Here is a 27,610-nt window from a genome sequence, read left to right on the forward strand (position 1 = left end):
ACACTTGAAATATTAAAACAGCCTAAAACAAAAAGATATTCCATGCAAACAATCACAATTAGAATAGCTATATTAATATCTGACAAAATATATTTCATGATCAAGAATATTACCAGAGATAAAGAGGGACACATCAAAAAGACAGGAAAATGTTAAATCCACATATACTCATTACAGACACTCAAAATAAATGAAGTGAAACTGAAGAACTGGCCAGAGAAATTAGACATCCCTAATTCTAATGGGGAATTTCAACACTCCTCTCACAGGAATTGATAGACCAGAAAACCAATCAGGATTTAGAAGACTTGAACAATGGAAGCGACGAATTTGACTTCATTGACATAGCACCCTGCACCCAACAATACATTCTCTTCTAAGCAAACATGAAATGTTCAAGATAAACTGTAGTCTTTTTTTTATAGTTTTAAAAACAAAAATATAAAAGGACTGAAATCATTGAAAGTATATTCTCTGTCCTCAACAGAAATAAATTTGAAAATTAATATCAAAAATATACTTGGGGGTGGGGGGAGGGGGGAGAAATGACCCAAACATTGTATGCACATATGAATAAAAATATATATATATACTTGGGGGTAAGCATGTTCAAAGTATGCTGTACACATGTATGGGATTATCACAATGAATCCCTTTGTATTATTAATGCATGCTAACTCAAAAATAATTTTTAAAAGATACTTGGTGGTCCAGGCATGGTGTTACAATCTGTAATCCCAGCTGTGTGGGAGGCAGAGATGGAAGGGTCTTAGTTCAAGAGGGCAAAAAGTTAGACTCAACAAATAAGCTGGATGTGGTGATGCTCCTCTGTGGTCAAGCTATTCAGGACGCATAGGTAGGAGAATTTGTAGTCCCAGGTTGTTTAGCCTGGGCAAAAACACAAGACCTTATTTGAAAAACAAACTAAAGCAAAAAACAAAAACAAAAAAGGCTGAGAGTGTGGCTCAAGTGGTAGAGCACCAGACCCTGAGTTTAATCCACAGTATGACAAAAAATATATATATGTACTTGGACTGCTGGGGGAGTACATGCTTAGCCTGAATGAAGCCCTGGGTTCAGCTCCAAGCACTGAAAGAGGGAGAGAGACAGACAGACAGACAGACTTGGAAATAGCACAGATATCAAAAAGAAACTACTAGCAAAATTAGAGTATATTTCTTGTGGGTTTTTTTTTTTTTTTTTTTTTGCAGTAGTGGGGTTTGAACTTAGGACATCATGCTTGATAGGAAGGTGCTTTACTGCTTTAGTCACACCTTCAGCCCTGGAAACTATTTCTAACTAAAATAATAAGCATGTGGCTGGAGATGTAGCCACTGGTAGAGCACTTGCCTAGTGTGACAGGCCCTGGGTTTGGTTCCCAGCACCACGGAAACAAACCAAAATCTACCACACTTTTAGATCAGTGCTTAAAGGCGCACATGTAGCTTTAGATGCTTACATCAGAAGAAAAAACTATTTAAGTTTCCACTTTAAGCTAGAAAGAGAAGAAATTTATGTAGAAGGAAGGAAATGAAATAAATGATACAAGAAATAGAAAGGAACTAATGAAACCAAATGTTGATACTTTGAGAAGAGCCTCAGCACTGGAGAAAAGCAGGTATGGCGGTGTTATTAATTATTACTGGAGATGGTCCTGCTCATGTTTAAAAACCATATTGGTTTCCATCAAAGCAGCACAAACATTTCCTTGCTTAAACTTCCAATGAATTCTTTGGTTGTGTGATACCCCACTGTCTATGACCTCACATGTTTTAAAGATTTGGTTCCCAGTTTGTCATTATTGGGATGTAATAGAACCTTTAGGAGGAGAGGCTTAGCGGGAGCTCTTTCAGTCACTGGGGCATGCTCTGAACCACTTCTTCCTCTCTTCTGCTCCCCCAGCCACTTTCACTATAACTGGCCCCCAAAGCAGTGGAGCCAATCGATAATGGGCTGAATGAAAACTATAAATCTGCGATTAATAAAATTGATAATCCTCCAAAAAGACTGATCAAGGGAAAAAGAAGAACACATATTACTCTATCAAGAATGAAGAGGGTTGGATATGGTGGTGCACACCTGTAATCTTAGTGCTCAGGAGGCTGAGGCAGGAGGATCTCAAATTTGAGGTCAGCCTGAGCTGCATAGCAAGACCCTGTCTAAAAAAAAAAAGAAAATGAGTGAAGAGGGATATCACTGCAGAACCCACATACATTAAAAGGGCAATATGGGTGAAATATGAGCAACTCTACACCTGTAAATCCCACAGGTGGATGAAGTGGTCAAATTCCTCAGCAGACACAGATGACCGAAACCGACACAAAGTAACCACCTCTTCCACACTCTCCTCTCAAGCAAGGGTCCCTGTGATTATAATATTGGGTAGATCTGGATAACTCAAGGTAATGTCCCCACCTCAAAATCCTTCACTTGGGGCTGGGGGTATGGCTCAGTGGTAGAGTGCTTGCCTAGCACATGCAAAGTCCTGGGTTGAGTCATTAAAAAAATATTTTTTTGAGACAGGGTCTTGCTATGTAGCCCAGGCTAGCCTCAAACTTTTGATCCTTCCGCCTCAGCCTGTGCTAGGATTACAGGTGGGTACCACCATGTCTAGTGCTACAAATGCTTAATCTTATGTGTACTCTCTTTTGTAATATAAGGGAACATAGTCACAGGTTCTGAGGGGTTAGGACTTGGACGTTTTGGTGTGGCCATTTTTCTGCCTACAATAGAAGGGTACCTCCTTTCAACCTGATACAGAGCATCTGTGAAAAACCTACGCCATGCCTAAAGGGAAAGATTGAATTTTTTCCTTTTTTGGGGGGGGAACAAAGCAATAACACCTCTACTCCGTGTTGTGCTAGAGGTCCTAGAAAGTTCAGCAGGAGAGTGAAAGGTATGGATGATTAGAAAACAAATGTAAATCTGTATTTGCAGAGAAGATGAATCTTCACAAACATCACTAGAACTGAAGAGAGAATTTAACAAGGTGACCCAAAGTCAATATATTTTGAGTATGAAGTCTGTTTTTTCACTTGTTCTCTTTGTCTGATTCTGAGAGCCCCTTGAACTCTGTACCTTTAAGAAGACTCCCTTCTTGGGCTGGCAGAGTGGTTCAAGAGGTAGAGTGCCTGTTTTGCAAGCATGAAACTCTGAGTTCAAACTTCAGTCCCACCAAAAAAAAAAAAGTCTTTTCTTGAGGTGGTTTGTGACCGTGAAAATGTTCTGTGGTTGAGAAAAGGCTGAATATCTGAAAATAGGCTCTGGAGGCTAACCAACCAGCTAACTAGTGATCAAGACCACATATCTTTTCCGTGGTTCTTCAGCCACCTGGCTCTGGCCACTGTCACTGCAGTTATTAGAGGCAGAAAGGGAGCTACACTAAGGATCTAGCCAGGGGCTCAGAAGAGGCCAGCTCTGCCAACCCCACTGTAAGGACAGCTTACCTGCCAAGGCCTCCTGCAACTGACCCTGATCTGACCCAGCTGCCTGGTGTACTGAAGTTCCTGCTGCATGCTCTAGCCAGTCCCAAAGAGCTACTGACCTCTCCCAGTTGCAGGACATCTGCTTTACAACTCAGACTGCCTGGGTCCCAGTCCCACACAGAGCCACTTTCTACTGTGCCCTGCTGTCTATGCTCACTAGCAGTGTTGCTGGGCACACCATCTGACCTCATGTGTCCATTTCCTCATCTGTAAGGTAGGTGACAATTGTCCTGATCGCTATGAGGATTTAGGTGGTGAGCAGGTGGAGCGTTGGCAAGGCTGGCATGTAGCCATTACCAGGCCTCTGGTCCTTCGCTCGTGCCATTTGTTTCATGGTAGTATTCTTCCATCGGCAAATCGCACACCTTCCTTCTAAGGACAACTCCTTCTAGAACAATCTTCCCTGCCTGGGAGAAACCTCAGTGCTGGGCTTGCCAGACATCAGTGACCCACTTTGCTCTTGTTTGTCTCTCACCTACCCCCAAACCCAATCATGAGTCCTAGGGATGGCACTGATCTACCTCCTGCCATCTGCCCATCTCTGTAGACAGTGCCACCTGCCATCCATCCATCCATCCATCCATCACTAAGCCCCAAACCCTGAAGTCCTCCCTGATTGCTTCCTCTCTTTGTCCTCCCAAAGCTCATGTAATTAAGGCTTGGTCCCCAATGCAGCAGTGTTCAGAGGTGAGGACTTTGGGAGGTAACTGGATCATGAAGGCTCTGAGCTGAGCAATGGATTAATCCATTTATGGATTCAGAGCTTAATAGGCTTTGGGAGAGGGTCTTTGTTATAAAAGTCACCCCCCCACACTGCTTTCTGCCTGCCATGAGGTGAGCTGCTTTCCTCCACTCCACCATGTACTTTCACCATGCTATGCCACTGTGTCACAGGCCTAAAAGCAGCTGTGCCAAGGGACCATGGACTGAAATCATCCCCTTTAAGTTGATTTCTCTCAGATATTTCGTCACAGTGACAGATGTGAGGTATAATGCATATACCTCACATCCAACCTGCCAGAAAGCCCTCTTGGCTACATCAGAGTGCATCCAGAGTCTGACCACGTCTCACCCACATGGAGCCAGTGACAACTTCCCACGTGACTTCATGCTTCCACCTTCCCACCTGCAATCCTCTCTGCAACAGTGGAGGGGTGAGACCATGTCACCCCTCTTTAGAACCCTCACTGTTACATTTAAAAGCAATCCAAAGTGCTCACCATTGAAGGGCTCTGCAGGGCCCCCCTTAGATCTGCCCCCGGCACCCTGGCCAGGCCTGAGATGCTGCTTCCCATGCATGTTCACTCACAGTCCTCCCCGCCCCATCCTGCTCTGTGGTCTCCTCCTGGCTCCTGCCACTGTGGACCCTTTATTTACTGCCCACCTTGACAACGGAACTGCGGCAGGGAGCTCACCTTTCCTACCGAGTCCCTGGGACTTAGAGGGGTGCCTGGTGCTCTTCTAATAAATGAATTCATTCTCTGATAAACCCTCAAACAGACATAACTCTAAGCAGTTTTAAGAAATGCTCATCAAGCCGGGCACTGGTGGCTCACACCTGTAATCCTAACTACTTGGGAGGCTGAGATCAGGAGGATGGCATTGAAAACCGCATTACAAAAAAAGGGCTGATAGCGTGGCTCAAATGTGAAGCCCTGAGTTCAGACTCCAGTACCACCAAAAGCAAAGCCTTTTTTCAGGCAGCTGAAAGATGGTAGACATTCAGACGGAGCAAGCCTACCAAAAACAGCTGACCATCTTTCAAAACAAGAAGAGGGTCTTTCTGGGAAAAACTGGCAAGGGGATGCCAGTTTTATTGCTAGATAAGACAAGAACATCAGTCTGGGCTTTGAGATGCCCAAAGAGGCTGTCAAAGGCACCTACGTTGACAAGAAATGCCCCTTCACTGGTACCATCTCCCTCTGAGGGTGGATCCTGTCTAATGTGGTGACCAAGATGAAGATGCAGAGGACCACTGTCACCCGCTGGGATATCTGCACTATATCCACAAGTACAATTGCTTTGAAAAGTGCCACAAGAACATGTTGGTGCACTTGTCCCCTGCTTCGGGGACATCCAGATCGGCAGCGCTGTGGGCAAGTGCTGGCCCCTGAGCAAGACAGTGTGCGTCAACACGCTCAAGGTCACCAAGGTCACTGGCACCAAGAAGCAATTCCAGAAGTTCTGAGCCTGGAGGAAGCCTGCCTATTCCCAAAACGAAATAAACTTACTTCCCCATTTACTTACAAAGAGAAAAAAAAAAAAAGCCCTCACCATCATTTGCATTCTTATTGCTGTCTGTGGCCACAGATGGTGTTGGATAGAAAAATAGCAAAGAGTAGAGCCCCCATAGCTGGGAGGGGTCCCAAGAGAGAGTTGCCCAGGACAGATTCTTGAAGACTTGTTAATCACTGCATCATTTGAAGCAAACACGATTTGCTAGCCCTGCTGGCCCTGGGTACAGAAGGCTTTCCTGGAACCTCTGGAAGGCAGAGTGCTGTAGTACACATGGACCCAGCTGCTTGACCATGGTTCTCCCCAGTCCTAGAACACGACCAGGTAAACCAGAGGGACTCTGGAAAGATGGGGCCCTCTTCCCACCCAAGCCTGCTTCTTGGGAGCTCAGGGCCCAGGCCTTACTCCTTGGTCCACACAGGCTCAACACCCCTGCAGGATATCATTTCCAGAGCTGCTGCCAGACTACCAGGCCCAAGAAAGTGGACTAGTTATCAGTCAGTCAACGGTTAATGTCGTGCATAATGTAAGCCTCTCCCTCTCTCTGTGCTGGGGACTGAACCCACGGCCTCCCACATGCTATGCAGGTGCTCTAGCATTGAGCCACACTCCAGCCTGACATTGTCTCCTTACTACTTTATTCTAGGTTCCCTAGATTAAAACTGTATTTTCAAATTTAAAAGAACAGAAGATCCACCTAGAGAGCTTGTAAAGGAAGCAGATTTCTGTCCTTTGGCCTCTCTCACCTGATCAGTAAGGTCTGTGGTGGGGCCCAAGAGCTAGCACCGTTGCAAGGTCCAAGCAGCCCAGTGATACTTGTGCACTCAGATCTGGGCCCCAACATTCTGTGATGTCATCAGGGACGATAGAACTTTGGTGTTAAACATTTTTTGACCACAAACCACAGAACAAAACTTTACGCTGTGACCCAGGACACGCTTAGTTATAAATATCTGAAGAGTTTCTTGCATGAGCGTTTGCCTGACCCCAGGTGTGCAGTGTTTCTGCTCAACTCACTATACAAACTACTGTCAGTGGGTCTCCACCCTGGTTGCACAGCAGAGTCACCTGGGGGAGTTGTCTCAGATTCCAGAGCCCAGGACACATTCCTGACGATTCCATCAGAAACTCTGCAGGTGGGGTGCAGGCATCCAGAAGATCTAAAGCTCCCCCAGGTGACTGTAACAGGCAGCCAAGGTCTCAAGCAGCACTTCTCAAAGTGAGGCAGGCGCCCAGGCAGCAGTGGAAGGGCAAGTTCACAGGCCCCGCCCATTCTACTGCTAGAGGACAGGGGAGGTAGGGGAGCATTCTGTGCTCAGCAGTCATACAGGTGATTCTACCGCACCCCCACATTGAGACCAACAGGTCGAGGACTGCTGAACTAAACTGATCTCTTGACCTACTCTTGGGTATAACCTGCAGCATAACAAGCTAGTCCCAAAAGGACCCTGGGGAGAGATCACAGTGGTGCAGTCTTCCCTTTGTGATGACAGCTGTATACAGACCCATCCCCTTTTGGTGTTGGTTATGGGGACCTTAATCCCAGCAATATGTGGATCCTTCCTTATGGCCCTGAAAGATGTTTACGTATCCCTACTGGCTTTCTTCATTATCTCCAGCCAGTTTCCCTTGTATCTGTGCTTGCTTGGGAAAGGGGTAGCAGAGTCTAGGGCTGGTCGCTAGACTCTTGGGCTGATGAGGCAGCTGAGCACCAAGCACTTCCTGTGGCTTCTTCCAGCTCACCAGGTCTTCTACAGGGCCCCTGTCCCAGTCAGCACCAGGGCTGTGGTTTCCTGTTTGTAGCTACTGCACTGGGACCTGTTCCCCCACTCCAGTCAGCCTGTAGGGTGAGGGTGCCAATGCTAACTGGAAATTGCAGGAGGGGCCAGGGTGGGGTCTTTCAGTCTCAGGGGGAGACTGAGCTAGAGAACTAAGGGCACAGGAGGTCTGCCCTCACTCCTGGGTACCTCCTCCCTAGGCTATCACTTGCAATTCCCACAGTATTGGCCCCTGAGGTCAATAATGAAATGAACACTGCTGATCAGAGTAAGTCCCAGTTGCCAAAGTGTTGGCTAATCCTGTCCTCCTCAGGCGTCTCTCCTGAGGCTGCCCTCTCTGGGCATGGGGTCTGAGTTTACCCACCTCTTCTGGTCTGGCTCTCCCGGACGAGAAATGCCCCTCCGGAGTTGCCAGGCAACAACAGCAGTTCCTCAGCTTTCTCCCGGCTCAGGCCCTCATACAGCCACCTGGAAAAGGAAGGGAGAGGGACAGGGGTCAGCCTGGGGTTAGCCTGAGATTAGCCTGGGGGTGGGGTGGGCCAAGACTTTACTTGAATCCCTCCACCCCTCTTCCTGACCTTGATAAGACCTGTCCTTCCTTGCTTTCTGGGCCTCAAAGTTCTCTCTGTACCATGAAGAGTAGGCCTCAGGCTCAGAGGTCCCATCCTGCTTTGTTCTCCTGACCCTGGCTTCAGGGGCTTTAGGGGACAGCCTCAGCTTTTTTTTTTTTTTTTTTTTTTGCTTGGAGAACTTATTCCTGGGTGGTCTGGGAGGGTTGCTTGAAGTGGTCCAGTCCCCTAGCACTTCTATGAATCCACTCACCTTCTGAAGCCTTTACCTCTCCAAGAACTGCCCCACCCCATTTTCTTACCTCAAGATGTTTACACAGACTGTGCCCATCTCCTACATGTCCCCTTCAGCATTTGCCACCTCTAGATCCTGGCCACCATCTAATGCCCGACGATGACACCTCCTCTTTAGACCTTCTCCAGCTCCCCCTGGGCACCCATCTCACAGCTAACCATGCTAGAATTGGCTGTTGTCTGCTCCTCAGGACAGCAGGACCTGAGCCTTCCTTTCCTTATTCCCCAGCTTTGCTTAGTATGGGACACAAACAAAACAAAAACTCTCCTGGGAGAGACAGCAGGAGGGTCCCTGAACGTGGGCCTGGGGCATGTACTCACCCATGGGAGACTTTGGCCACGTTCCCACTTGGGATGTTATACTCTCTGCCTGAGACTTCTGACAGCACCATCCACCAGTCTCCATCCCTGGGGAGAGAAGGCCAAGGGCCCCACCCTTCAGAAGTGCCAAGGCCCTGGGAACTACTGGATCCTGCAGTTTCCTGTTCACATATTTCCCGGGTTTCCTTGTGCCAGCCAATCTAGGACCTATTCAGGCCAGGGCCATGCACATGACAGATGGCATGATCCAAGGCTCCCTTTTACCAGGCCCTTGGCCCCTTGCCTCTCTCTGTAGGTGTGTCAAGCTATATGAAACTCACCATAGGGTCAGGGTCAGGGTCATGTGTGAGTGCTTCAAAAAAGGCCTGTCATTTCCTGCTGGTAGGGAAAGGACCCCTTCTCCCATTTGTGCATCTTCAGGAGCCCAGTGCCCATGGACTTACTCAGACACGATGGTCAGTGGCTCCCCCAGTCTCAGAGACAGCTCAGCCTGCCCGCCTGATGGGAAACTGCCCAGTGCCACGGCTGTGACCTTGCTCCTCTCTGGATGGAGGGACAGAGATAGTCACTCTCTTGGGCACTCTTCCCTTCAGATGTGAGGTCCAAAGCAGTCTGGCCTGGGCCTGGCCCAGATTTGCCCTTCCACAGATGCACTGCAGACAGGCTACCCTGGAACCTGAAGTCTGTCTAGCAGGCTCTGTAGGTCCCAGGGGAGCCAGACAGCTCTCGGGATCCCCAAGGAGGGCTGAAGCTCATGTGGCAAGAGGAATGGGGCTCCTGGCTATGATCCCCTCTTATGTACAGTTCTTTACAGGGATTTCCATGAGAAGATTCTGTGCTCAGAAACAAACCCAACAGCCCTGGGGCTCCAGTGGTGGAGCACTTGCCTAGTGTTGCAAGACCTTGGGTTCAAACCACAGTACCACAAAGCAAACAAACAAAAACAAACCTACAGCTAGCTCTAAGCTGGTATGTTTGTGGCCCTCTCAGCTTCTGTGAGGTACTGGTGGATGACGAGTGGGCTCATAGGCTCTTGGGCTGGGGAAGGAACTCAGGAAAGGTTTGCTGTGGGCCTGGGTCCACAGTGATGAGTGGCACTAGGGTAGACGTGGACAAGTACCAGCGCTGAGCATGCACTGTTGAAAGACAGGATAGCAGGCTCCAGAGGCTGAGGGTGATGTTCCTTTCCTGTCACACCCCTCATTCCTGGCCTGGCTTCTAGTGGAGCCAAGTCCAGCCTGCTGGAGGGGCTGTGAGATCAAGGACATGAATGGCTTTGTAACTCTAGAGGTGGAAAGTGGCTTTCCTGCAGCTTCTGTCCAAGGCAGCCAAGAAGAGGTGCCACCCCAGGCCCTGTTTCTGGCCCAGAGTGGATGCCCCAGTGATGTGTGTGGCACAGTCAAGGTCCAGGCTTCCACCTTGCCATGGCACCTGTGTGTCAGACCCTGCTGGGTCTCCATGCCTCATCTTACTCAGCCCTTACTGCTGCCCCAAGGTGGTCTTCCCTGGGCATCTACACTGTGTAGTGAGTCTCAAGACTCTGATGAGCGAGGCTGTCACAGGAAGTGAGTGACAAATTCCACTCCATACCACCCTGTCTTATAGGCTCAGGATGGAGGGCCAGGGCTGAGCAGCAGCAGCCCCTCTCTGGAAGTGCTCCGACTCTGGGAGACTGAGTCAGATGGGGGAAGGACTAGCCTGGGTCACAGAGCCAGAGAGAGACTAAGGCCCCAGCCACACCAGGAATAGTCCTGAGATTAGGTCAAGGGCAAACACAACAAGGGGATTGGACTTTGAGCACATGATAAAAGCGAGAGTACACAAGGGAGGGCTGAGGATAGGTAAGACGCCTAAAAAACTAGCTAGCATTTGTTGCCCTTAATGCAGAGAAACTAAAGCAGATACCTTAAAGCAACTGAGGCCAATAGGAAAAGGGGACCAGGTACTCGAGAAAAGGTTAGATCAAAAAGAATTAACCTAGAAGGTAACACCCACGCATAGGAAATCAATGTGAGTCAATGCCCTGTATAGCTATCCTTATCTCAACCAGCAAAACCCCTTGTTCCTTCCTATTATGGCTTATACTCTCTCTACAACAAAATTAGAGATAAGGGCAAAATAGTTTCTGCTGGGTATTGAGGGGGGGGAGCGGGAGGGGGTGGAGTGGGTGGTAAGGGAGGGGGTGGGGGCAGGGGGGAGAAATGAACCAAGCCTTGTATGCACATATGAATAATAAAAGAAAAATGAAAAAAAAAAAAAAAAAAAAAGGAATAGTCCTGAGGACATGGTGGCCAGTTTTGAGGCTGGGCATCAGGCGCCTAGCAGCTCTCTCAGCACAGGACTCACACCCTGCTCCCACCAGGGCTCAGCCTGCCCACTCTAACAAAGTCCTCCCTCTGCCTGCCGTGCTTTAGGGACCTGCAAAGCCAGCCTGCAATGACTGCTGAACGCCACATCATGTCCCCAGCCTCCTTTCCGTTCTCCCTTGTCCTTTCTCAGAGAGACTTGCAAGGACATGGATGCATAAGCTGAGAAGCAGTCAAGATCAACAAGAAAGGTCCATCTGTCTCTTAGGAGCTTCTGAAGGAGCCTAGAGGACTCCCTGACACCTCTAGATGGAGCTGAGACTCCAGGAGTGGGGGAGGGGAAAGCAGACAGGGCAGGCAAGAACCCAGAGGCTGGGTGGGGCTGAGGATCTCTGCTGTGGTGGACATGGGCAGAGTGAGGTTGATTCTGGTAATGAACTCGTTCCCACACATCCTCAGACATGCTCAAAGCCCAGGTTCTCTCCTTGACACCCTCTTTGCACACAAGGGCTGGCCCAAAAATGGTGGAGAGAAGTGCCGGATGGTTCAGTAACCAAGCAAACTTGTGGCGCTCACTCTCTAAGGAATATGGGACAAAGAGGCCTGAAAGAGCCCAGTCCCCTCCTGGAAGCCTTGGCCTTGCACCCCTAGGGGCGAGACCCTCTGAATGGTACCCACTCAGTCTGGCATCTCACTCACCTTTACCTCCTCAGAAAGATGCCCTGACTCTCCCCTCTGCATTCTCTCAGTCCCTTTATCACACTGTCACCAAACCTAACACAACAAGCACTCATTATTGGATTAGCTCCTATCTCTGTCCTCAAAGGCAGGGACTGAGCCTGTATTGCCCATTGCTGTGTCCCCAGGTCCTGTCACGTGGCCTGACACATGGCAGAGTATCCCCAGGCTTCAGATGGCAGCAAGGCTGATGGACTGACAGCTCCTGAAAGGAGTCCAAATTGCACACTCCTGCTAAGACAGGGCAGAGTCATCAAGATGCCTCTCTTTCCTGGAGACCAGGGGGAAGGGGGAGAAAAGCCCCTTTTGGCCTCTGTATACCTGCCAGGAGAAGTCACTATCCTCAGCCACCCTAGGCATGACTCACAACAGCCTAGAGACAGTCTGTGGCTAGATTCGCAGGAAACTAGGTAGAGGCTTGTGTGGTTTCCAGATCTGTTCTGAGGGGCCCAGAGTGTAAAGGCCGGTGGGGCCTATGGTGGCTGGTATTAGGGAGATAGGGTCTAGGGTGGAGAAGAGGGAGTTTTGAGGGACAATTCCTGTCAAAACACACACATTCAGACAACATACTCTGTCTCTAGTGTCATTTAGTTGTGTTTGTCTTCCTCCTAAAAGTGCTGCTGGGTTTGGAGTGATGTTGTCTGTGACAGTTAATCCTCTGAATTATTTGATTCAGCCAGAGTACCCAGAAAACATTTGGTCGAACACCAGATCTGTTGGCACACACCTGTAATCTCAGCAATCAGGAGGCAGGGGAAGAAGGAGGCCAGCCTGGGCTACAAGGTTAGACCCTATCTTAAAATGACAACAAAAAACAGTCACAGTCTAGATGTTGCTGTGAAAATGAAATTTTTTAGATGAGATTAATAACATTTTTTTAAAATGAGTAGTCTTTATGTAGTCTAAGTTGGCCTGGAAATATCTATATTGGCCAGGATGGCATCCAACTCCAGATTTCCTGCCTCAGCCTCCTTTTTTTTTTTTTTTTTTTTTTTTGGTATTGAGGTTGAATTTAGGGCCTACACCTTTAGCCATTCCACCTGCCCTTTTTTGTGATGGGTTTTTTGAGTAGGGTCTCACAAACTATTTACCCTAGCTGGCCTCAAACTAAGATTCTCCTGATCTCTGCCTCCCAAGTAGCTAGGATTATAGGTGTGAGCCACCGGCACCTGTCAACCTGTCATGCATCAGTCTCTTGAGTCCTGGGATTACAGGTGTACACCACCATCCTGACATGCAGGCATTCATTCACTCATTCATTCATGGTGCTAGAAATGAAGCAAAGGACCTGGGCATAATAAGCTGGTGCTTAACCACTGACAAACACCCCAACCTTCATATTCTCATATTTTCCTTTTGGTTTAATTTTTTTGCTGCTACTTAAGCTCCATGGGAGCAGGGAGGCTGCCTTTCTGGCTCACTGGAAAGGGCCTGGTATTCGGTAGACATTCATTGATGAATTGGGCTTTGCTGGTCAGTAGCCTCAGAGGTGGTAAAGTCAGGGCCCGTGCAACCTCCTGGAGCTTGGGAAGGGCCTGGCTCCCTTCATTTGCCCTCCCACAGGCCCCATAGCCTACCTGCTTGTGTGGCCAGAGGTCCCTGGTGTCTGACAGAGAGACTCAAGGTGGGGCTTGGCAGGGTTTTCTCTCTGCTGGGCAGACTTCCCATCGTCCCTCAGCAGACTCTCAAAGTACACCACTGGGAGAAATCTGAAAGAGAGGCTGCCATGGGAACAGAACCCATGGCTCCTAGCCTGGCCGCAGACCCCCAGCCCTCCCCAGCTGGGCCCTGATGATCTGTTCACAGACACGGGAATGACCCTCTCCAGTCAGGACCAAGCCCCAGCCCTTCCTCCAAGCTGCGACTCCCAAACACTGAATGCTGTTCCCTGCCCAGCCCATCACCCTCTGCCACGGCCTTGCCCATTCTCTGTGTCTGGGTCTGGGTTCCCTCCATTCCTCCCCCTTGGCCTGTCTGGATCCCACATTTCTCAGGAAGCTTCTATGGAATCTTCTGCCTTTACTGATCTTCACTCGAACTCCTACTACCCACTTGCAATTGTTTTTCTCACCTAGGCTCACATTCTGCCACTGGGGGGCAGGGGAAAATGGCAGGATGGTAAGTTCACTCCAGCCATGCCAGGAGCCAAGTTCAGGGACAGAGGAGGGGCTTGAACTGGAGTCACAGTAAGCAGAGGTGACACTGACACACTGTTCTTGGTGTCCCAGGGCAGATTGAGAAATCATGTAGGAGTCTGCCTACATGACATGGAGTGACTTGCAAGGCTCTGGGGGACTGTGGTGCACTTCCCCCCTCACTGCACTGTTCCCGGTCTGAAAAATGGGGGTAAAGACTCCCAGCAATTGGTCTGAGAGATAATGCCCTGAAAAGCCTGCCAGGGCCGTTTCCTTCTTCTTGTCCTGACCTTACTTCTCAGGCTCTTCCTGGAGGCCTCTTTCTCACTCGAACCATTTTAATTATACATTCATTTATTAAGCTGTTTGTTTTGTTTTGTTTTGTTTAGATGGAGTCTTATTATGTTGCCCAGGTGGGCCTCGAGCTCCTAGGCTCAAGTGATCCTCTTTCCTAAGCTTCCTGAGTAGCTGGGATTGTGGAAGGTCCTGGTCACCACTAAAGCTCCAGCATTTGTTTAATCTGTCATTATCCTGTGGATCCCAGCCCCTCTCTCAGCATTTACTGAGACCCCACAGAAGGTTGTGAGCACATTACTAGGGTGAACAAAGATTTTGATAATTAGTAGGGTGAGCAAAGGAGATGTTTTAGGTCTGTGCATGTTTTAGGTCTTGTCCTTAGAACAAGAGTTCCCAGGTTTTAGAGGAAGGCTGATTTTTCCAACACTACATGAAAGTGTTGGGGAGCAAGGGGGCTGAATTCTCCCTTTCTTTCCAGATGGTCCCATTCTTTTCATCAGAGACAAGGTATAATTACACCTGTCCTGCTCAGGGCCAGACACCTGCCAAGGGCTGGGGGTTGGGATGTGGCGCTCATAGGATGGCACCCATGGTGGCTCCTCCCTTGCCTTGAGCCGCACAATACCCAGATGAGGACAATGTCTATCATTCCCATGGGAAGACTTCTATGGACTCCTGGGCAGTGAAGATCTGGCTCTGCAGAACAGAAGACTCTTTTCTGGGCCAGACCCCCGTCCTCGGTATTCTCAGCCCCACATCCTCGATGGGATCCCAGCACCTGTCTGAGGCTGCCCTGCATGGGGAGCTCAGTGTTCACAGTCACAGAGCTCCGCCACACCAAATGGGCCCATCCCTGGCAAATGGCCCTGACAGCCATTTCCAGATGAGACTTGTGGGATCCTGCAGCTTTGGTGTGTGAGGTGGCAATGCCACCGCCTGAGGGTTTGTACCTCATTGCCAGAGCACCAGCAGTTCAGCTGGTACCTAGTCACACTGCACCTGGCCTTGTCTTGTCCTTTGTGTACAGGCCTATGGCTAAGTGCTGGTGTTTCTACCCACCTTGGGTAGCGTGGGTGATTAACTCAGACCTACTGGTCCCCAGCTATGTGGGGGAAGACTGCAGCTCTCTCTCTAGGAGGCAGGTAGAGGGGAGAGGTGGCTGGGTTCTCTGGGACCTCAGAGGCCACCTCTGTCAGTATGACCACTGCTCTCCTGGATCCCTGGTTCCTCACTAAAAAAGGCCACTCCCAGTCTCCAAGGGAACCATTCTTCCTCCCCGTCCCAAATTGGCAGAAAACAGAGCAAGTATACTCACTGGTTTCTTACCATCAGAGGACTGGGGAGTGAGCCCAGCTAGTTTGCATGCTTTGGCCCAAAAGGGTAGGGTCTGGAAGTCCTTCTGCATGCCAGTCAACAGCCTTGTTCTTAGGATAACCAGAACTCTCGGCTTGGGAGGATCTTCAGAGGCTCCTGGTTTTGAGCTGGGTAGCTCAGCCTCTAGTTCAGCAGTGTGGACACTGGGATGGGCCAGGAGCTCTGCTTCTCAGGGACCCCAGCCCAGTCAGTCTTTTCTAATATAACCGGGTCAGGGTTCTGAGCTGTATTTAGAGGCAAAAGTGCAGATCCTCTGACCTCCAGCTCTTATGTGAAGACTCTGTGGTTCTCACAACCCCCATTTCCTCTGACGGCATCGTGCACCATGGAGGAGCACCTTGTCAGAGTTCCTGTTTCTGGGGGAGCAGCTTCTCCTCAACCTGCTCCTAGAGCAGGAGCTTCTACCTGGCCTTGTGACTTGGTGTGTCCACGGGAGAGAGGCCTTAACATAGGACCGAACTTAATTTTAGCGATTTCTGAGATCCTCTCACACCTTCTGAATCCAGGGATTCAGCAGGGACGCATAGGAATCTAAACCTTATGCCCTCTGAGAGACTCCTTTGCCAAAGCTGGGAAACTCCGCCTTTTCCCTCTTTAATTTTATGGGGATCACTTGGGGATTTTGTTCAACTACAGATTGTGACTCAGGTCTGGCACAGGGTTCAAGACTGCTCTTCTAGCAAGCTCCAAGGCAATGTCCATGTTTCTGGTTTGGGAACTTCATTTTGAATATCCAATTTTGGGGGCTAGGGTACAGTTCAGTGGTACAGTGTGTGCCTAACATGCTTAAGGCTCCAGGTTCGATCCCAAGCACCAAACAATTCTGGACAGTGGTTCTTCAAGTGAGGGCCCTAGACCTGCAGCCTCAGCATAACCTGGAAATTAGTTAGACATGCAAATCCTCAGGTCCCATCTCACATCCTCTGAATCAGAAACACTGGGGAAAGGCTGGCACCTGTTCTCACACACACGCTGTGTGATTGACATATGGCCAAGCTAGAGAATCCCTGGTGCAGGACACAGAATCTGACAGAGCTGTCTTGACTATAGTGCACTAAAACCTAACATGCCCACCTGCTGCCTCCTCCTTGGGTATTTGGTATTCCTGGAGACAGCTGGCCTTGAACTCAAAATGGCCCATTGTGCTGACACTCCCAAATCCAGCTCAGGCTCACAGCTGTTCTTGTTCCTTGCCAGCTGGCACTTGCTCCTGCTCAGGCTCTCCATGCAGTACTGGTCTCCTGATCCTCCTTTGCTCTGGGAAAGGCTGGTTTGATATGTAACTCTGCAGGCCCTTGGCAGAGCTGAAGGAGTGACAGTGGAGACATATCCTCTGTAAGGAAGTTTTAAAAAAAATTTTTAAGCCGGGTGAGGGTGGCTCATGTTTATAATCCTAGTTACTCAGGAGGCTACTCAGAGATCAGGAGAATCACAGTTCTAGGCCAGCCTGGGCAAATAAGTTGCCAAACCTGATCTTGAAAATACCCAACACAGAACAGGTCTGGTGGAGTGGTTCAAGTGGTAGAGCACCTGTCTAGCAAAAACCCCAGTATTGACAAAAAATATATATATATTTTAAATCAGGTTGAGCATGGGCCTAAGGTTCTAAGACCACCTCATTTCCATCTTCTCATGTGAGTGGCAGACTTTCAAGGCTGGTCTTCAAGCGAGGCCAATGAACGAAGTAGGAATTGATCATAACCATCTTTGTTCTCCTCTTAAAAGATCCCACCATAGGGGCTGGGACTGTAGCTAAGTGGCACAGCATGTGTTTAGTATGCTTGAGTTCTTGGGTTCAATCCCCAGCGAGAGAGAAATGAAGGAAGGGAAAGAGAAAGAATCTAGTTGTAGCTGGAGAGGCACCTAAGACCTAGAAAGCTTAAAATCCTCCATCTGCCACAACGATTTAAGAAATATGCATTTGGTTTTCCTCCCTGGCTTCTGGCTGGACCTCCTAAAACCCTTGTAATTTTCTAACCAACAGGAGTGTTAGGGGCATATTTTGTTCTAATATTTGGTTTTTACATGGTTCCTCACACAGTCCTCCTAATCCTTTGGAATTTCCTGGATGATAGGAGTGTCTTTTGTTGTTGTAATGGGGCAACTCTTTTTTTGTGGGAAATTTGAACTCAGGGCTCTGGGCTTGCAAAGCAGGGGCTCTACCACTTGAATCATACCTCTACTTCATTTTACTATGGTTATTTTGGAGACTGAAGTCTCTCAAAGTACTTGCCCAGGCTGGCCTTGAACCTTAATCCTCCCTAATCTCAGCCTCCCAAATAACTAGGATTACAGGTGTTAGCCACCAGCACCCGGCCTTTTTTCTTTTTTTTTTTGAGACAAGGTCTTGCCATGTAGCATAGGCTGGCCTTGAAGTAGCAATCCTGTTGATAAGGTTCCACCCATTGAGAGCCCATGAGTGGCTACCAGAAAGACCAAACCATGATTATGAGCTTGGAGCTTTCAGCACCATCACCATTCTCAGGAAAGGAAGATTTATTTCTGTCTGAGCTTACAGGTTCTGTGACCTTGGACAAGTATTTTATTATGGGGCTTCATTTGTTCCCTATAAATGGCAGTGTCACTGGGGTGATAAGTGATCACAGACATGAAAATGCATAGCCCAGACCAGCTACAGAAACTCAGTTCCTCCCATAGCCCAAGGAAGTGCTTGAGAGAAATAACACTAGCAATCAGGTAACAATGAGACATATACAGCTTTATTTAGTAATTTGTAAAAAGTCACTCTGACAGAGTGCATTCCTCATCTGAGCAGAAAGCAAACAATGTGTCTGAAAAGTCTTTCCAAGATTCAGAACTGTGAAACTCTGAGCTCAACATCTCCGTGCTCCCAAGAGCTGGGTCCTTGCTGTGTGGCAGCTGGCCTCCAGGTCCTTTTACCCTCCTCCCAGCCACTCCCCCTGCCTGCTGGGACTCTCTCACCTACAGCAGATGGGGCTGAAAACCATTTTGCCTGGATGGGGCTGCCTTGCACATTGGCCCCTTCCCTCTTACAAAGGGACTTCTCAGGATTCAAACTTTCTCAGAAATAGGTTCCATATCAATTTAATGTAGCTTCCACTAAGTTGGCTGAAATCAAGGCTAGACTGTTCAAGATGAGATTGTGTAATGGCTCTTCCTCTGCCCCCACTCATATCCTCACAGTAGATGTGATTTTTAGGTCATACCTCTCTCTGTCCTGGGACTCCCTTTTTTGAGAGCCATTCTCTGTCACAGACCTGGGAGGCACTTCCTGTATGTAAAGTGTAGACATCTGCTAAGTGGCATCCCATGTTAGAGCAGCAGCAGTTTTGCTCTGCAGAGCACAGCCAGACATGTTGTTTCCCACCTTCCTGGGCTAAGAGTGTGTACCAATTTGGCTTCTCCTTTGAAGAAAGAAAAGTCCTTGTATCAGAGCCTCATGGTTCATGGACTTCTAGTAGAATATAGCCCTCCCTTTTATTTATAGAACAGCATGTATGAATCCACATGGACAGAGGAGGTGGCTGCCACCCTGTCTACCTCTCTCTGTAACAGGCCACCACTCTTCATTACTGGTCACAGTCAATCAGTGGTCCAGAGAGTAATTATGGTTTCCCATATTCCTCAGAGCTGCTCTCTTCTGAAATCACTCTGCACTTCCTGTTTACCAACTGGAGCCAAAAGGCAATCTAGTGGCTGGCCCCAGCTAGACATCTGTTCTGCATGTTTCCCTTAAAAAAACCATTGAGAATGCAAAAAAAAAAAAAAAAGAAAAGAAAAGAAAAAAGAAGCACTACAGCAAGCACATCTAAAATCACAGAACTAAGCACACACAAACAGACACACATGCTTGCACACACACAGAGTTGGGATAAAAGAATCTTATCAGATACATCGTTGGGCGAGCACAGGAAAGAACTGTCAAGAGAAGAGATGGAGCTCAGCTCAGTTAAAGATGTTGGAATGTTACCATAATGACATGGAAGTGGTTCTTGATACATACAAAAAGGGGTGTGCAGGCAGAGAATGATAAATCCAGGCTACTTGAGAGAGGGTCAGTGACCATGCATGAGTGAAGGACGGTGGAGGCCAGCTGACAGTATGAAATGTTCTATTATGGAGTGGTCATCTGAAGAAGGGGGGACTTGCATGGTCCAGGGAAGGAGCATCTGCTCAGCAGGACACCTCCATGGTCTGGTGTCTGTCCAGGGCATCAGGGGACTCACAGGATTCTTGAGTTCCATCTGACTGATTGCTGGTGACAGACCTGCTGAAGGGACTTTCTCTAGAGCCCATGCTACTCGAGGTTGAGTAGGCTTGTGATCGGGTGAGTCGGGTCACGCTGGCAGACGGTACTGTAACAAAGAACCAAGAGACTAGAATGAGAAGTCTGGTGAAGCTCAGTGATGTGGGAAGCATAAATAGGAGAAATGCAGTTCAGGCTGGTCTGGGAAAAAAATACAAGATGCCATCTCAAAAATAACCAAAGCTAAAAGCTTGACAGGGGTAGAGGGATATGGCTCAAATGGCAAAGTACCTGACTATCCATCACAAAGTCCTGAGTTCAAACCCAGTACCATCGCCAAAAAAAAAAAAAAAGCCAAAAACAAACACAAACAAAAGATATAGATTGGCAGTTTGAATTAAAAGCCAAGATCTGACCAATTGTTGACTATACCAGATGCACCTAAGTGACAAAGACAAAAATAGACTTTGAGTGAAAGGATGGAAACTGAAAGCAAGCAGGAATATTTATAGTAATATCTGAAAAAAGATTTTAAACTGAAATCACTCAGAAGGGACTTGAAGGTCACTTCATTATGATAAAGAAACCAATCTATGAGAAGATATCAAATATAAACATAAATGCACAAACACAGGCACAGTCAAATTCAAAAAGAAAACACTACTGCACATAAAAACACAGATAGACCCTGGCACAATAAAAGTAGGTAGCTTCAATACCACACTATCACAAATAGATAGGTCATCCAGACCAAAAAAATCAATAAGGAAATTTCAGAACTAAACACCACTATAAATCAAATGGACTTAACTACATCTACAGAATATTCCACCCAGCAGCTACAGAATAAACACTCTTAGCAGCCCACAGTACTTTCTCCAAAATAGATCACATTATAGAACATAAATCAAGTCTTAACAAATATAAGAAAATTGAAACAATTTCCTGTATTTTATCAGTCCACAACAGAATAAAACTAGAAATCAATAACAAGAGAAACTACAGAAAATATCCAAACAATCCAAACACATGGAGACTAAATAATTCACTCTCTATTTATTTATTTTATTTTGTGATTGGAACATGAACTCAAGAGTTCTAGTGCTTGAATCACACCTCTGATTCATTTTCCTCTGTTTATTTTGAAGATGGGCTCTTGTGAACTATTTGCTCTGACTGGCCTTGAACCATGATCCTCCTGATGTCAGTCTCCCAAGTACATTATAGGTGAGATTACAGGCATGAATCACAATTGCCCAGCAAAAATTCACTCTTGAATGATCAGTGGGTCTTTAAAAAATGAGGAGCAATAAAAAAGTTCTTAGAATCAAACAGAAACAAAAATATAAGTTAGCAGAATCTTTGGGATATAGCAAAGGCAAGGTAAAAGAGGAAAACCTATTGGTCTGAGTGCCTTCATTAAAAAATCAGAGAAGCTGAGGTACCAGTGGCTCATGCCTGCAATCCTAGCTACTCAGGAGGCAGAGATCAGGAGGATCGCAGTTCAAAGCCAATTTAGGCACATAGTTCTGTGAAACCCTATCTCGAAAAAACCCTTCACAAAAAAATAAATAAATAAATAAAGGCCCGGCAGAGTGGCTCAAGGTGAAGGCCCTGAGTTCAAGCCCCAGTACTGCTAAAAAAATAAATAAATAAAAATCAGAGAGATCCAAAATAAATAACATAATGATGCACCTCACACTGTTAGAAAAATAAGAACAAGCCAAACCCAAAGTAGCAGAAAGAAAAAGATAATTGAGATCAGGGTATAAATAAATTAACTGGAGACTAAAAGAACAATACAAAGAATCAATGAAACAAAAAGGTGGTTCTTTGAAAAGATAAACATGATTGATAAACCTTTAGCCAAACTAACCAAAAGAAAGGGGAAAAGATCCAAATTAATAAAGTTAAAGAGGAGAGAGGAGACATCACAAATACCAATGAAATTCAGAGGATCATTAGGGAATACTTTGAAAACTTATATTCCAATAAACTGAAAAATCTAGAAGAAATGATAAGTTTCTAGATGCTTATGCCTACCTACCAAAATTTAACCAAGAGGCTATAAACCATATAAAGAAATCTATAACAAGTATAGAAATTGAAGCAGTAATAAAGAATCTCCCAACAAAGAAAAGCCCAATACAGGATATAGTCATTGCTGAATTCTATCAGACCTTTAAAGAAAAACTAACGCCAATACTCCTCAAACTATTCACAAAGAGAGAAAGGAAGGAATGTACCAAGTCATTCTGTGAAGCCAGTATTATCTTGATACCAAAACTAGACAAAAAAGTAGAAAATTATAAACCAATTTCCTTGATAAACATAGATGCAAATATTCTCAATAAAATACTTGCAAATGGAATTTAACAACACATTAAAAAGATCATATACCATGATCAACTTAGTTTTATTCCAGAGAGGCAAGGACAGTTTAACATATGCAAACCAATAGATGTAATACAAAGCATAAGTAGAATCAAGGACAAAAATCTCATAATCATCTCAACAGATGCAGAAAAAGCCTTCGACAAAAATCAGCACCTCTTCATGATAAAAGTCCTGGAGAAGCTAGGAATAGAAGGAATGCACCTTAACGTAATAAAGGCTATATACAATAAAACTATAGCCAATATTGTACTAAATAGGGAAAAACTGAATCCATTCCCTCTAAAGTCAAGAACAAGTCAATACTGTTTACTCTCTCCGCTTTTATTATAGGCAAGACAAATAATAGGAATGCAAATCGGAAAGGAAGAAGTAAAATTATCTCTATTCATAGACGATATGATACTATACTTAAAGACCCCAAAGATGCCTGCAAAAAACTCTCAGATCTGATAAACACTTAGGCAAAGTAGCAGGATATAAAATCAACATACAAAAACCTACCAATAATGAACAGCTTGAGAGTCACTATAATTTTATTCACAACAGTCTCAAAAAATTAAATACCTAGGAATAAGCCTAACAAAGGAGGTGAAAAACCTCTATAATGAAATCTATAAAACCCTGAAGAAATTGAAGAAGACACTAGAAAATATCTATGTTCATGAATAAGCAGAATTAATATTGTGAAAATGGCTCTATGAATAAAAACAAACTACAGATTCAATGCAATCCCCATAAAAATTCCAAAGTCATTTTTCACAGGAATAGAAAAATCAGTCCTAAAATTCATATGGAAGCACAAATGACCCCAGATAGCCAAAGCAATCCTGAGTAAAAAGAGCAATGCTGCAGGTTTCACAGTACTTGACTTCCAGTTATACTACAGAGCCATAACAAAAATAACATAGTGCTGTCACAAAAACAGACACATAGACCAATGGAGTCAAATAGAAGATCCAGAAATAAGCCTACATATCTACAGTCATCTGATTTTCAACAAATGTGCCAAAAACATACACTGGAAAAATGATAGTCCCTTTAACAAATGGTGTTGGGAAAACTGGATCTGCATAAGTAGAAGACTGAAATTGGACCTTTATCTTCCACACTGTACAAAAATTATTTCAAAATGAGTCAAGATTGAAGCATAGGGGAAACTCATAAATATATAGGCATAGGTAATGCCTTTTTTTTTTTTATAGAACTCTATATGCTCAGGAAATAAGAACATTGACAAATGGGATTGTATCAAATTTTAAAACTTTTTCACAGCAAAAGAAAAAATTACCAGAACCAAGAGATAACTCACACAATAGAAGAAAATCTTTGCCAGCTATTCAACAGATAAAAGATTAATATCCTGAATATATAAAATGCCAAAAATTAAACACCAAAAGAATAAATAATCTAATTAAAATTAAGGTATTAATTGAACAGATAGTTCTCACAAGAAGAAGTAAAAATGGCATATATATATATGAATAGAACATCCTTAGTCATAAAGGGAATGCAAATCTCACCCCAGTCAGAATGGCTGTCATCAAGAAAACAACAACAAATGCTGGCGAGGATGCAGAGGGGAGGAGGAACCCTCACAACTGTTAGTGGGAATGTAAGTTAGTGCAGCCACGTTGTAAAGCAGTATGGAGGCTCCTCAAAAAACTCAACTAGAACTACTATATGATTTTGCCATAGCACTCCTGGCATATATCCAAGGAATGTAAGTCTGGGTACAAGAGAGATACCTATAGGCTCATGTTTATAGCAGCACTAATCACAATAGCCAAATGATGGAATTAGTCTAGTTGTTCATCAACTGACGAATCGATAAAGAAAATGTAGTATATATTCACAATGGAGTACGACTCAACAAAAGAATGAAATCATGCCATTTGTAAGAAAATGGATGTTTTCTTTCATGTTAAGTGAAATAAGCCATACTAAAAAAGACAAATATTGCATGTTCTTTACAAGAGTGTAAAAAAAGCAGACACTATTTAGGGGGTGGTAAAGCGTAGAAGGGGGGAGAGCATGAAAGGGGGATGAAAGGGGGATGAGTATGAACAAAGTACTTCATATACATGTATGAAAACAGAACAAAGATAGCCACAAAAATTGTTTAAAATGGGGAGAATTAGGAAAGGTAATAGAGGGGCTGTGAATTTGATAATAGTACATTATATGCACTGAGGACACTACCCTTTTCTTCTAGAGTCTCTGCTGTGTTTCTTAGACCAGGAGTTATGAAACAGCTGAGTTCAAATGCAAATCATAACCTCAGTGGCTAAAAATGTGGGCTCTGGAGTCCAAGGTTTCAATGATGGCTGTGCAGTCCAATTGTTGCCCTGGGAAATGTGCTTCCCTCTTTAAGCTTCAGTTTTCTCTCCAACAAAATTGGTCTAACAACACAGTTACCTCTTCAGTCAAGAAGATATGCTGCATGACACAGGTAAGTACTTAATGTTATCTTTTCCTAGACATATGTACAAAACATGTGCCACAAACATTGTGATTTTTTTCTTTAAGGCTGACTAGCACAGATGTTATGCCCTGAGATTCGTGTCTTCCTAGATGTCAAACTGACCCCATTATCTAGAAATCTTTGCTAGGTAGAAAGTTGTATACTACTCACTGTAACCCATTCCCTGCAAAAAGTACTTGAAGGCTTCGGTGAGCTTCCCGGGCTAGGGGGACAAAATGAGAAGTATTAGTTTTTGCATAAGAGAGGGAGAAGTGCAGTGACACCCTTTAAATTATTATCATTAAAAACTCCTTACCTGAACTACTTGGGGCAACCCCCCGCAATCTGCCATCTACAAGAGCAAAAACATCTAGGTCAGCAGGTATTTCACTAAGGGAAATGCTTTGAACATCCCAAGACCTTCCAAAGGACACGGTTGAATTTTTGGTCCCTTAATGTTCAACTGCATGCAAGCTCACCTCTCCTCAAAGCATTCTATACAAAGACTCAGATACTAAAATCCTTGGATAGAAATCTGGAAGAATATTGTATTTACTCACCCACAAGATGCCTGGTCTGGCTTTTAGGCCCATGCAGGTTGCCCTGTGGAGATGGTGAGCTTAGCCAGTTCTTTCAAACCTGGTTTTGCTTTCCTGTGAAGCAGTTACTTTTAGAGCCTAACTACTTAGTGTTTCATGTTTCTAGGACTCCTTTCATCTTTGGGGAGTGGGGCAAGGAAAGGGGTTTGTAATGCTCCCATGATGGGCTTGAACTTGTGATCTTCCAGCTACAGCCTCCCAGGTAGCTGGGAATATGGGCATGCACCACCCCCACACCCCATGCCTTGCTTTCTAAGTCTCCTTTAAACTCTATATTGTCCTCCCTGTATGATAAATGGAGTCATCCAACCAGGAGTCAGGGTAAATCCCACCAATCTGCCTGGACAGACACTGACCTCTCTAGCTCCATCTGGTGGAGCTGATTTCACTTCTGAAGGTTTTACATTGGTTATTCCTAAGGCCTTTCCAGTGTGCACTGGAACTACCAGGTTAAACTCAGATTCTTGGGTTCTTGCCCCAGGGACTCTGAGTGAATAGGTCTGGGTAAGACGGAGATTCTGCTGTCTACAGAAAGTCCAGCTCCCAGCACAAGGGGCCAAAGACCCAGCCTCTTCCAGGTGCTGACTCTCACCTCAGAAGATCCTATTTAGCTGCCTGGCATTTTAAAAAAAGGCACATGAATCCCGTGGCTTCAATTCACCGGCATTAAAACGATCTTTGAAGGGGAACTTTATTTAAAATGGAAGAAGACCACAGACTTTTTTTTTTTTCCCCTTAGATACCAGGTTTTGCTAGGCAGGCGCTCTAGCACTTGAGCCACTCCACCAGCCCTTTTCTGTAATGGGTATTTTTGAAATAGGGTCTGGTGAAGTATTTGCCCAGGCTGGTTTCAAACAGGGATCCTCCTGATCTCTGCCTCCCGAATAGCTAGGATTACATGCATGAGTCACCATGCCCACCTTAGTACCAGAGTTTGAGGCTGACAAGCAACAGTGCTCTGAATTTCTAGTATAAGACAAGAAACAACATGTATTTAATCTAACCAACATAAAGTAGACCCAACTGCACAAGCTGCATTTTCATGAAGCATAGATGTTAAAAGCTGATCAGAACCGTAACATGGTTCCCATATGCAAATAGAGAATACTGCATTGCTAGGGATTGAACTCAAGGCCTTATTTGTACTAGGCAAGCAATCTATGACTAATCTATACTCCCACCCAAGGAGAAACTATTTCATACACTGATACCCATTTGAGAAACCGTGCAATCTGCCATAAGGAGCTTTCCCTCTGCTACAAGTTGTAGGTGGGCATGTGTACCCAGAAAGTTCCTTGCCTATGGCTGTTCTTGAGTTCAGTTTGTGCATTGGAACAATCTGACTCAAACCTGTGAGGAAAAATTAATTTGAAATCACAAACCTTTTATTCATGCTTTAGATAAGTCCAGCAATCATCTGGAGTCTACAAAACTTTGTGTTTGACTACTGCAGAAATCTAAGCCTATGATATAATTCTCCAACTATGGGTTGCTTCTGGTACGGAGCTTCCCTTCCGAGCGCACTTCATTGAGAAAGGGAAGAAAGCAGAGAAAGAGCTTGTAAACTGAATCCTAGAGCAGTAAGCAACAGAAGATCACCATTTGAATCTCTAATCGTCCAGGCAGGAGGTGAGCTCTCCGCTTCCTAAACATGCCAGCTGGACTTCGGCTGGAGCTCACTCTTATCACTCAGATAAGAGTGTTGCCTGTTATAAGGCCCCCAGGTTCCATCACTAGCACCACAAGAGAAGGAAGTGTTTCTTCCTTAAACATGCCAGCAAAGGCTCTGGGAAATGCTAGCTGAGACAATACTAGGTTGAATACTTGTCGGAGACAAGGCTCCCTTTGTGAGCCATTCTGTCTTGACCTTGCCCTGGAACATTTTGCGGTTGTTTGTCCCAACTTCTCCATCTCCAGCACAAGATGGCGCCGTCCCCGCTTCTCTTCCGGGAGTTTACCTTGCCGCCGGCGCGAACGGGCACCCTATCAGAAGTCCTATAGCAGAACCAGCCAACCAGCCTGCACCTCGTCGTACCCCTCACTCCCTCAGCACATAAATACCCCTGTGTGAACAATGAAATTTTGCAGCTTGATCAGAACTCCTGTCTTGCTGTCTCCTTCGTGTCTCTTGTCCCTTCATTCTTCCCCTTCTAGGTTCGCTACCCACGCTGATGTGTCCTACAGGACGGGACAAATACTAGGAGACAATACTTTCATGTGTTGTCCCCCACATGAAACGGGACAATCTTGATACTAGTCCTAGTAATTTAGTACAAGAGTTACTGACTGCTTGACTTCAAAGAAAGATGTGTCTTCCACGATTACTAGAATATTCTTTATAGCCTCATTACCAGTACAGCAGGATTGCGCTTGTTAAAAATTTCCAATTGTTA

The 27,610-nt window shown here is 45.8% G+C and overlaps 2 protein-coding genes and 1 pseudogene across 4 annotated transcripts in view; 1 reads left to right on the forward strand and 2 right to left on the reverse strand.

Moving 5' to 3' along the window:
* The window catches only part of Sla2 (Src like adaptor 2), a 20,143-nt gene extending 4,355 nt beyond the window's left edge, over nt 1-15,788 (reverse strand). Inside the window, exons 1-5 of one of the 3 annotated variants that reach the window (XM_020175265.2) lie at nt 15,485-15,788; nt 13,304-13,435; nt 9,126-9,225; nt 8,683-8,769; nt 7,863-7,966 (exon numbers count right to left, since the gene is read on the reverse strand). In XM_020175265.2, coding sequence (XP_020030854.1) covers nt 7,863-7,966; nt 8,683-8,769; nt 9,126-9,225; nt 13,304-13,394 — 382 coding nt within the window. In that variant the 5' untranslated portion in view covers nt 13,395-13,435; nt 15,485-15,788. Of the gene's footprint in view, nt 1-7,862; nt 7,967-8,682; nt 8,770-9,125; nt 9,226-13,303; nt 13,436-15,473 lie in introns of all 3 variants that reach the window. The other 2 variants (XM_020175264.2, XM_020175266.2) reach the window with 2 other exon arrangements.
* On the forward strand, nt 5,197-5,673 carry LOC109693740 (small ribosomal subunit protein uS17-like; annotated as a pseudogene).
* A 2,444-nt stretch (nt 15,789-18,232) lies between the features above and the next one.
* LOC109693734 (protein NDRG3-like) overlaps nt 18,233-27,610 on the reverse strand; it is a 32,935-nt gene continuing 23,557 nt past the window's right edge. Inside the window, exons 11-13 of the mRNA XM_020175260.2 lie at nt 24,935-24,970; nt 24,790-24,841; nt 18,233-19,869 (exon numbers count right to left, since the gene is read on the reverse strand). Coding sequence (XP_020030849.2) covers nt 19,688-19,869; nt 24,790-24,841; nt 24,935-24,970 — 270 coding nt within the window. The 3' untranslated portion in view covers nt 18,233-19,687. The remainder of the gene's footprint in view (nt 19,870-24,789; nt 24,842-24,934; nt 24,971-27,610) is intronic.

The sequence above is a fragment of the Castor canadensis genome, chromosome 5 (assembly GCF_047511655.1).
Source record: "Castor canadensis chromosome 5, mCasCan1.hap1v2, whole genome shotgun sequence".
In the NCBI taxonomy this organism is placed as follows: Eukaryota; Metazoa; Chordata; class Mammalia; order Rodentia; family Castoridae; genus Castor; species Castor canadensis.